The 11045-nt window shown below is 53.4% G+C and overlaps 1 protein-coding gene across 1 annotated transcript; it reads right to left on the bottom strand.

Moving 5' to 3' along the window:
• Positions 1-3643: 3643 nt before the first annotated feature.
• TUBB4A (tubulin beta 4A class IVa) lies at positions 3644-9260 on the bottom strand. Its single transcript, XM_047777341.1, has 4 exons — positions 9060-9260; positions 8409-8517; positions 8200-8310; positions 3644-5254 (listed from the first exon to the last, which is right to left on the bottom strand). The coding sequence occupies exons 1-4, from the start codon at positions 9114-9116 to the stop codon at positions 4197-4199; spliced, it is 1335 nt and encodes a 444-aa protein (XP_047633297.1). The 5' UTR covers positions 9117-9260; the 3' UTR covers positions 3644-4196.
• Positions 9261-11045: the final 1785 nt, after the last annotated feature.

Here is an 11045-nt window from a genome sequence, read left to right as displayed (position 1 = left end):
CCCTCTTTCTCTCCAAGGGGTGCTGGATTCCAGACAGGGTTGGGGATCAGGGGTGCAGTGTACTCCAGGCATCCCTTTCCCCCTCTTACACTCTCGGACTTTGCTATAGAGTGCATTTTGGTGCCTCCCCCAAATTTACATGATAAATTTTAACCCCCAAGGGGATGGTATGTGGAGATGGGGGTCATTAGGGTGAAGCACACATAAATAGGATCAATGTCCTCATCAAAGCGATGCCAGAGAGATTCCTCACCCCTTCTTCCATGCAAAGACACACAGTAGGAGGACAGCCATCTGTGAACCAGGAAGCAGCTTCTCACCAGACACCAAATCTCCCAGCGCCTTAGTCTTGGACTTCGGCCTCCAGGACTCTGGGAAATAAATGTCTGTTGCTGATAAGCCCCTAAGTCTGTGGGATTCTGGGAGCAGCCCAGACTAAGACAGGGATAACATTTGTAGAGCTAGCCCCAAATTCACTCTAATTCAATCCAATGGCAAATCCCTGGATTGGGGATAATAGAAGAATTCACGTTCCTGATGTGTGATCTCAAGGTGGGACACTCCTTCTTTCTGTACCTATGACACAAGTAAATGCCTCAAAGATCCCGTGAGGGCTCAATGAGAGAATTCACATGAAATATGAGGCCAGGCCTGAATCAATCTTTTGATATGTTTTGTCTATTATTATGGTAGATGGGTCAGGTGGGTGGTTAAGAGTTTTAGAGTCAGAGAGACTTTGGGTTTAAGACTTTACCTAGTTCTTTTAGGCCTTAGGCAAGTCATTTGACCTCTCTGTATTAGTTTCTATTGCTGTGTAATCCATCATCCTAAAGTTAGTGATTTAAAAGAACACACATATAGGAGTTCCCTGGTGGCTTTGTGGTTAAGAAACTGGTGTTGTCACTGCTGTGACTTGAGTTTGATGCCAGGCCCAGGAATTTCCATATGCAGCAAGTATGCAAACAAAACAAAACAGAACAAAAACCAAAACCCCCACATTTATTCTCTGACAGTTTCTGGGGGGGCTTGGACTCTGGACACAACTTAGGTCCTGTACTGTGGGGTCTCTCAGTTGTAATAAGATGTCTGTTGCGTTGTGGTCTCAGCTGATGGCTCAACTGAGAAAGAATCTTCTTCCAAGTTCACGAAGTGGCTGTTGGCAGGTTTCAGTGCATCACGGACTGAGGGCCTCAGTTCCTTGCTACTTGTTGGCCAGACACTACTCTCAGTTCTTTGCCCTGACAGGTGGACATTCCCAACATGCTACTTGCTTCCTCAAAGCAAGCAAGCTGAGAAGGCAGAAGAGTTTGCCAAGACAGAAGTCACAGGCTTTTGCAGCTCAGTCTTGGAAATGGCCTCCCATTGCCTGTGTCACATCCTGTTGGCCAGAAGCAATCACTAGGTCCAGCCCAGGCTCAGTGGGTGGGGTCACACAAGGGCATGAATGCGAGAGATGGGCATCATTGAAGGCCATCTTAGAAAGCTCTCCCTGTGTCTTTGTTTTCTCCATCCCCCCCTTTTGTCTTTTTTTCCCTTCCTTCCTTCCTTTCTTTTCTTTCTTTTCCTTTCCCTTCCTTCCTTCCTCCCTCCCCCTCTCTCTCTCTCTCTCTCTTTCTTTTTTTCTGCTTTTTAGGGCCACACCCACAGCATATGGAGGGTCCCAGGCTGGGGTCAAATCGGAGCTATAGCTGCCGGCCTACACCATAGCCACAGCAACACAGGACCTGAGCCATGTCTGTGATCTACACCACAGCTCACGGCAATGCCGGATCTTTTACCCACTGAGGAAGGCCAGGGATCAAACCCTAGTCAGGTTCGTTTCCACTGAGCCATGACGGGAACTTCAAAACAAGGTTCCTTGAAGTGTACATTTCACTGGGGGAGGGAAGGGGACAGACAAAAGAAGCAAGTATATAAACAGACAAGATAATTTGTGTTAGTGATAGGTGCTATCAGGAAAATAGAACCAGATAACAGGTGGAGTGTGGCTGGGTGCTGATTTAGAGTTGCTGGGGAAGGCTTCTCCAAGGAGATGGCCTTTGAACTGAAACCAGTAGATGAGAAGTGCCTGGCCATGTGCACATCTGGGAAAAAAAAGGAGCAGGAACAGCATGTGCAACAGCCCTGAGGTTGGATCAAGCTTGATATCATCAAGCACACAAAGACCACTGCAGCTGCAGCTTCATGAGTGAGGGGGAGGGTGATGAGCGGGTAGCTAGCAGAGTGGAGACCAAGGTGAGAGCTTAGGTTTCAGTCTGAGTAAGATGGGAAGCGTGGGAAGGAGGGTTCTTATTTGCATTTAAAGGCTCCTCTCTGCCTGATGTGGGAGGACATTGCACACTGCAGGGGGCAGTGACAGTCCAGTCGAAGGGAGCCCTGGGAAGTGGTGGGTGGAGATTGCCTGAGTGAGCAACGATGGTGGCTTAGACCAGCGTATAGATGGTGGAGAGGAGGAGTCAAGTACAAGATACGTTTTGGAGACGGAGACAATTGAACTCAGCAAAGATAAGAAGAAAGTATTTGGTCTAGAAAACAATGAGTCAAGGGTGACTGCTTCTTCTTCTTCTTCTTTTTTTTTTTTTTTTTTTCTGTTTTAGGGCTTCACCTGTGGCATATGGAAGTTCCCAGGCTGGGGGTCAAATTGGAGCTGTAGCTGCAAGCCTACCCCACAGCTACAGCAATGCAGGATCTGAGCCGCCTCTTCGAGCTACAACACAGCTCATGGCAATGCCAGATCCTTAACCTACTGAGCAAGGTCAGGTATCAAATCTGTGTCCTCATGAATCCCTGTTGGGCTCATTAACCACTGAGCCATGAAGGAAACTCCAAGGCTGACTTCTAGATGTGGGGTTTGAGCAAAGGGGTGGTGCCATTTCTTGGGGAAGGGGATTTGGGGGAGGCAGAATGGGGAGTTCTTCTATGGCCGCATTGGGTTTGGGTAATAAAGACAGGAAAGCTCACCGCCGAGTTAGTCATCTTTCTGCTTCACCACCCAGTGCTGTGCCAGGCCTGCTGAGATGCAGTTTGCTGCAGGCTGGATATTCCAGGCTGCCTTACCCAAGTTTCCTCTTCCTCCTGGCTGCAGTGGGACCCAGGGAGGCGGCTGGTGGTCCAGGAGAGTGTGGCTCTCAGCATTCCTCCCTCCCTGTCGCTCTCATTTCTGGTTTGCCTTTCTCTGTACCAGAAGCCAGGGGTTGGGGGACTACATTTCCCAGACTCCTTTGCAGCTCTGGTTCCCAGGATGCAGATTAGGTTCTACCAATTAGAGATATTCATGAGAGATTTGGAAGGTGAAGTGAGGCAGAACTCGTGTGTGTGCGTGATTATTTAGAATAATTTTATTTTATATGCATTTTAATTAATTTTTGTTCAGCACTCTAGTGGACCTGTCTTCATAGCTTCGTGTGTGTTGGGAGGTATCTGAACTCAATTGTTCTGGTGGTGGCAGCCTCTTGATTCTCCACAGTGCAGGGGAAGCAGCTCCCAGGCATAGGGGTATAGCCCGGTCTGTCTGACCCTGAAACCTCTGCCCCCTCCCCACCCCTGAATTAGAAGTCTCTTCAGTGTCCACCTCCATCCCAAGGGGAGGAGCCCTCATGTGGCCTCCCCAGAGGGTGATGAAAAACTACACTCTATAGAAACATGGCAGGACAGCAATTAATTTATTGAGGGGAGGTGAAGGGAGGGGAGGGAGCAGCCTCTCTTGCCCACATGCTCCAGGGAGGGCTTCTTTCTTCCCCAGCAGCATGCCTGGAAAGCCAAGGTTGGTGGGAGGGGAGAGGAGTGCTTTTTGGGAGATCTGGAGAGAAGGTGGGGTCAGAGGGCAGGTGGGGCTTGTGGGGTCAAAGGTGAGGCAAGTTCAGAGAGGCTCAGGGGGGAAGACATCCACGTAAATTAGGGCTTATAGGTCTGGGGGTGCAATGGGGTTCGTGGGGAGGTCAAAGGTGGAGAGGTCAGGGGTGAAGGAGGGCTCATGGAGTTCAAGGTGGGCTTGTGTGAAGCAGGGCTCATGGGGTCTAAGTAGGAAAGGTTCAAGGGGGTTGGAGATAAAGTGGGGCTCAAGGGTCAAAGGTTAGCCAGGGGAAGAGATGCAAGGTGGTAGTCCCAGGTGAGTCAGGCTGGAAGGTGAAGCAGGGTTCTCTGGGGTCAGAGGTCAGCAGCCGAGCAGGGGGGAGACATGAAGCCATGGAGGTGCCCTAGGCTACCTCCTCCTCTGCCTCCTCCTCGAACTCGCCCTCCTCGGCAGTGGCATCCTGGTACTGCTGGTACTCGGACACCAGGTCGTTCATGTTGCTCTCTGCCTCAGTGAACTCCATCTCATCCATGCCCTCGCCCGTGTACCAGTGCAGGAAGGCCTTGCGCCGGAACATGGCCGTGAACTGTTCGGAGATGCGCTTGAATAGCTCCTGGATGGCTGTGCTGTTGCCGATGAAGGTGGCAGCCATCTTCAGGCCACGGGGCGGGATGTCGCACACGGCCGTCTTGACGTTGTTGGGAATCCACTCCACGAAGTAGCTGCTGTTCTTGCTCTGGACGCTCAGCATCTGCTCGTCCACCTCCTTCATGGACATGCGGCCCCGGAACACGGCGGCCACGGTCAGGTAGCGGCCGTGGCGGGGGTCGCAGGCGGCCATCATGTTCTTGGCGTCGAACATCTGCTGGGTGAGTTCGGGCACCGTCAGTGCCCGGTACTGCTGGCTGCCCCGGCTGGTCAGCGGCGCAAAGCCCGGCATGAAGAAGTGCAGGCGGGGGAAGGGCACCATGTTCACGGCCAGCTTGCGCAGGTCGGCGTTGAGCTGGCCCGGGAAGCGCAGGCACGTGGTGACCCCGCTCATGGTGGCCGACACCAGGTGGTTGAGGTCGCCGTAGGTGGGGGTGGTCAGCTTCAGGGTGCGGAAGCAGATGTCGTAGAGCGCCTCGTTGTCGATGCAGTAGGTCTCATCCGTGTTCTCCACCAGCTGGTGAACCGACAGCGTGGCGTTGTAGGGCTCCACCACCGTGTCAGACACCTTGGGGGAGGGCACCACGCTGAAGGTGTTCATGATCCTGTCCGGGAACTCCTCGCGGATCTTGCTGATGAGCAGTGTCCCCATGCCGGACCCCGTGCCGCCGCCCAGCGAGTGGGTCAGTTGGAAGCCCTGCAGGCAGTCACAGCTCTCCGCCTCCTTCCGGACCACGTCCAGAACCGCATCCACCAGCTCGGCGCCCTCTGTGTAGTGGCCCTTGGCCCAGTTGTTGCCGGCTCCGGATTGGCCTGAAGAGGGAAGGGGTGGGGACACCCAGCCATTTTGGGGAGACCATACCCTCAACCTCACCCCGGCCACCCTAGTAGCTGAATAATAGTAACAAAATTATTATTACTGATTGTTCCACCCTTGCTTCCTTTCAGTAGCTAGAAGGATCCTGACAAAACTTAAATCAAGTCCTGGAGTTCCTGCTGTGGAGCAATGGATTGGCGGTGTCTTGGGAATGTTGGTTCAGACACAGGTTCAATCTCTGGCTGGGCTCAGTGGGTTAAGGATTCAGCATTGCCACAGCTATGGCTTAGGTTAAAAGTGTGGCTCAGATCTGACCCCTGACCCAGGAACTTCATAAGCTGTGAGGAGGCCAAAAAAAAAAAAAATCATGTCCCACTTCAGCTCAGAATTACCCCAGTTCATCCATCTTTCAGTAAAAGCCCAAGTTCTGCCCATGGCCCAGAGGCCCTGCAGAACTTACCCCACCCCCTCCCTGCCCTCCCCCCACAACTCTGCCCCAGCCAAATGAGCTGTTCCTCCAACACACCAGGAACGGCTCTGCCTCAGGGCCTTTGCATGTGCTGTTCCCTCTGCCAGGATGCTGTTCCCTCAGACACCCACACAGCTTCCTCTCTCTCCTCCTTCAGGACTTTGTCACTCTCACGAGGCTCTGCCTGATCACTCTATACAACTGCAAACCCTCTCCATTTCTAATTCCCCTTCTGTGCTCCATTTTTCTCCATAGCACTGATAAACCTATTTTTAAAAATTAATCATATTTGTTGTCTGTCATCTTACAGGAGAATGCAAGCTCCAGAGGACAAGGATTAGGATTAGAATAGCTATTGGCTGGTATTTTTGTGAACGGGTAACATTTATTCTTGCCCCCTCCTCTGTTTCCACCTGGGTCTAACCCCCTCATCGCCCATCTGAATCAGACCAGTGCTTCTGCCTGGGTCCCTCCAGCTGGAGTCCACAGCATCCCCCAGTCTGTTCTCCTTGTGGCCGCCAGGGGGCACCCTATGAGCTTCCGAGGCATGCCCTCTCCCTCTGCCCACAGCCCGCCTGGGCTCCCAGCTCCCTGGGATAAAAGCCCAAGTCCTTCCTGTAGCCTAAAGGCCTGGCATGGCCTGTTTCTGTCCCTGTCCCCTCCCTGCCCTCCTCTCCTCCCTCTCTCCCCCTCACTCTGCTCCAGCCACATGGGCCTTCTTACTGTTCCTCCAACACACCAGGGCCTTCACATAGGCTGTTCCCTCTGCCTGGAATGCTCTCCCCCCAGGTACTCCCAGGACTTCCTTCAGGTCTCTCTTCAGTGTCACCTCCTCTGAGAGATTAGGATTTAAACCAGATGGTCTGGCTCCTGAGTCCACACTTTTACCACCACCTTCCCTGGCTCACCTCCCAGAGGCCAAAGAACCTTATGGCCAGACTGGAGCTGCCTGAGAGTATCCTAGAACCACTCACATCCATTGGTCAACCTCATTTAGCCTCTCCATGGCCATTTCCTGATGACCTATTGTGTGCCACACCCACACAGAATCATCATCTTCCTGAATTTTTGCACAGACCAGAGAGGGAAATTCACTTGTCCAAGGTCACACAGCTTGTCCCACCAATCTGAGGGCTCCAGATTAAACTACCATGCATTAAGGAGGAGAGGTGCTGGAGGAGGAGGAGCCTGGGACCTGAGGTCAGGTGGGGAGGGGGGTGCATTTAGCTTGACCTAAAGGTAGCTGGAAATGTTTCCTAGAGGATTGTTCATGGAGGGTGAATGCCCCTTGAATCTGAGGGCTCCAAAAGTGCTCATGGTCTTTATACATGCTGTTCCCTCTGGCACATCTTTCCTTGCTTCCTTGCACCTCGGTCAACCCAAGTCCTACTCACTTTGTAGGCTGCAGATATTAATAGTGGTAATGATAATACAAACCACAGCAAAACATCAACTGCTTCTCTTCCCCTCTGTGAACTAGCCACTGTTGTAAGTTTTTTTTTTTTTTGTCTTTTTGCTATTTCTTTGGGCCGCTCCTGTGGCATATGGAGGTTCCCAGGCTAGGGGTTGAAACGGAGCTGGAGCCGCCAGCCTACGCCAGAGCCACAGCAACGCGGGATCCGAGCCACGTCTGCAACCTACACCACAGCTCATGGCAACGCCGGATAGTTAACCCACTGAGCAAGGGCAGGGACCGAACCCGCAACCTCATGGTTCCTAGTCGGATTCGTTAACCACTGCGCCACGACGGGAACTCCCTGTTGTAAGTTCTTTATATGTATTAATGGCTTTAAGCCTCACAATCCTGAAAAGTCTTTGTATAATCCCTGTGTTAAAGACGAGGAAAAAAAAAAAAAAAGATGAGGGAGTTCTTCGATGGCCTAGTGGTTAAGGATCCAGCATTGCCACAGCTGCGGCCCGAAAACTTCTGCATGCGGTGAGTGTGGCCAAGAAAACAAAACAAAAGATTGAGGCACAGAGAGATTGAGGAGACTGTCCAGAATCACCCAGCTGACTCAGTCAGTGGCTGAGCTTGACTTATTTATACTCTCTTGCACAAGGATATCAGGTTCAGGGGGATGGGGGTGGGGGCAGAGAGCTTTGTTCTTGGCTGTCTCTCTAGGAGATGTATAGGGCCTGGTATGCAGTAGGTGCTCAGTAAGTATCTGTCAACTGCATGAAGTGGCAGAGCTGGGATTTGTGGGCTGTGGTCTGGCTCAGGTCCATATTGTTAAATGAAAATGCCACCTCCTCCGGGAAGCCTTCCCTCCCTGGCGCCTCCCCTCTCCATTGTATAAGATGCCTCCCACCTGGGCTCCCATGGTGGTCTGTGTGTCTGCCTCCCCCATTGGGCTCCGGGTCCTTGTGGTCACCTTTGAGTCCAAATGCTAGGTGGAGAATTTTCTCCAAGCCATGTGCAAGTGAAAGGATCAATGCGGGCTCCTCTGCCTGTGTCCCAGGGCCGTGACTTACCAAACACAAAGTTGTCAGGTCGAAAGATCTGGCCAAAGGGACCTGAGCGGACGGAGTCCATGGTGCCCGGCTCCAGGTCCACCAGCACAGCTCTGGGGACATAATTTCCTCCTGCAGTGAAGCAGATGGAGAGAAGCTTGGTCAGCGCCAGGAACCAGCATCCTGTCCCTCCCCACCCCCACTCCCGCAGGTGCACTCCCACTCCTTACCTGTGGCCTCATTGTAGTAGACATTGATCCTCTCCAACTGCAGGTCGCTGTCCCCGTGGTATGTGCCAGTGGGATCGATGCCATGCTCATCACTGATCACCTCCCAAAACTAGATGGGTGATGGTGGCAAGGACCAAGTAAGGGGAAACCGGTGGCCAGGTCTGCCCCCATCTCCATCGTCTGCTCTCAGGACCCGCAACCACTTTCTAGCTGTCCACCTGTCCCTCAGCAAGGTGAATGGGGACATAAGGCATAGTGGGGAGGCAAGGATGAGGCAGCAAGAAGGGAGAGGTGGGGGCAGGGTGAAGCAGAGTCACCACCCCAGCTTAGCGGGCTGGTGTCAGCACTCCCTGGCCGCTGCCTTGGGGAGGGGCGGGATCTCTTTGTGCGTGTGGAGGGCACGGGGGGCCAGCTGTGAAGCCAGCTGCGGCAAGCGGACCGAAGGCTAGGGCCCCACCCCCACCGGCCTCTTTGTTCCCAGCTTGGCCCTGCCCCCCGCGTCCCTCCCCCACCGTCCCTGGGGTGCTGGCCTCCTGGGTAACCGGTCCCCCCGCCCAAAGACCCGCGGCGGAGGAGCTCTGCGGAGCTCGGCAGACCGCGCTCCACATTTCTCGGCATCGGCATCGTCCTCGGCCCGGGTTCCCTGCACACCTTGGCTCCGATCTGGTTGCCGCACTGGCCGGCTTGCAGGTGCACGATCTCCCGCATGATGGTGGCCCTGGCGGTGGTCGCGGCGGCGGTGGCGAAGGTTCTGGTAACTGCGGTGGCGGGGCTGAAGGTGGATGCGGCGGCGGTGGCGATGGCGAACCTCGGTCCCTGCGCCCCCCCAGGCGCCTCTATATGAGCAGGCGGGGCTCGCGTCACGGCCGGTCACTGGCCCGCTCCGCCCCCTGGTCCCGCCCCGAGACCGAGGGTGCTGGGATGGATGGAGAGATCCTTCTCGATCCCCCTCCCTTTCCTCCTGGAGACCTCCCGGGCCCGGGGCTGAGACGCGAGGTGGCCCTGTGCGACCCCACCCTGGGCGGTGGGGGCGAAGCTCCTCAGACGCCCTCAGTACTATCTGCCTCCCCCACCCCTCTCCAAGCCGGGCCTGGCGATCCGGGTCTTGCAGGGATGGGTCGGGGGTGGGGAGGGAGAGCGAGCGTCCAGTAAACAAGCCGCGGGGAGATCCTGCTTCTCCCTCTTCCTCCAAGCGGCCCTGCCTCAGTTTCTCTGTCCCAGGCCTCCTTCCCCATTCCATTTAGTGCCCTCGCTTTAACTGGGAGGGCTCCTAGCCCGGGCCGAGCTGGGCGCTCCGGAGTAGCCGTCTGTTTGGGGAGGTTGGGGGCGGTCAGTTCCTGCCGGACTGATCTTGCAGTTGTGTAGTAAGTAAAACCCCGATGTTCCTTCCATGTTTGACTAGGGAGACTTGCAGAAACTGATGGAGGTTTGGGGGAGGGTACTGTGCGCTCCCCCTGGACACCTCTCTTGGGCTTTGGATCTGTTGCACGTGGGGTCACCCTCAGCTTTGCCTGGGGTGGAACAGCAAAGATTAAGATTTACAGCTGGATTACCTATTGGGGGGAGGGTGTAAAGGATCCCTGGGGGACTGCCTTGCTCCCTCCCAGATTAAAACCTCTCTGCTCCATTGTTCTAATTCATTACAATGCATTGTTCTAATTCACTGCAAAATCCCTGCCTTTGCATTTCTAATTAGTCTCTGACCTTACGCAGGCTACTTTGCCTCTCTGTAGCTGAATTTACTGCAAGATGGGGAGTCAAGAATGCCTGACCTCAAAAAAAAAAAAAAAAAAAGAATGCCTGGCCCCCAGGTGGTTGGGAGGATCCAAGAGAGGGCCCAGTTCACAGCAGAATGGCCCCAGTTTTCCCTCAATAAATTGTAGCTATTAGTATTACAATGATTATGACTGTTATACTGGACAAAACATCCTGTGCTGCCCGGAAAGTGAAGGCCAGACCTCTTGTGGCCACCTTCTTTTGGCAGCCTCTGCCTCAGGGGTCGAGGAAGCCTCCTCTTTATCCTCCATGGCTTCTGGCTACTGTGGGGTGGGGGTGGGGTTAGTCAGGTCTGCTGTATGGCTGGCACCTCACTTTCTTACCAGTGGTTTCTTTTTTTAAATGATTTTTATGTTTTCCATTATAGCTGGGTTACAGTGTTCTGGCAATTTTCTACCGTACAGCAAAGTGACCCAGTCACACATACATGTATACATTCTTTTTCTCACATTATCGTCCATCACACCCCATCATAAGTGACTAGATATAGTTCCCAGTGCTATACAGCAGGATCTCATTGCTTATCCATTCCAAAGGCAATAGTTTGCATCTATCACCAGTAGTTTTTAATTTTGTGGTTCTCAGCTGGGAGAAGTTCTGCCCCAGGAGGACACTTGACAGTGTCTGGAGGCAGGGTTGTTTTTTTTTCTCCCCCCCCCAGCCACACCTTGCACATATAAAAGTCCCCTGGGTCAGGGATTAAACCCGTGCCACTGCAGTGACCCACGCCACAGTAGCGACAACACCAGATCCCTAGCCTGCTAGGTGGTCGGGGAACTCCCCGGAGACATTTTTTTTTTAAACTCAATGAATTTTATTACATTTATGCCTGGAGACATTTTAAAATGATCTTTATTTTTT

Source organism: Phacochoerus africanus, chromosome 4, assembly GCF_016906955.1.
Source record: "Phacochoerus africanus isolate WHEZ1 chromosome 4, ROS_Pafr_v1, whole genome shotgun sequence".
NCBI classification, from domain to species: Eukaryota; Metazoa; Chordata; class Mammalia; order Artiodactyla; family Suidae; genus Phacochoerus; species Phacochoerus africanus.
Note: the sequence above shows the minus strand (reverse complement) of the source record. Positions and strands in the feature narration are given on the sequence as shown.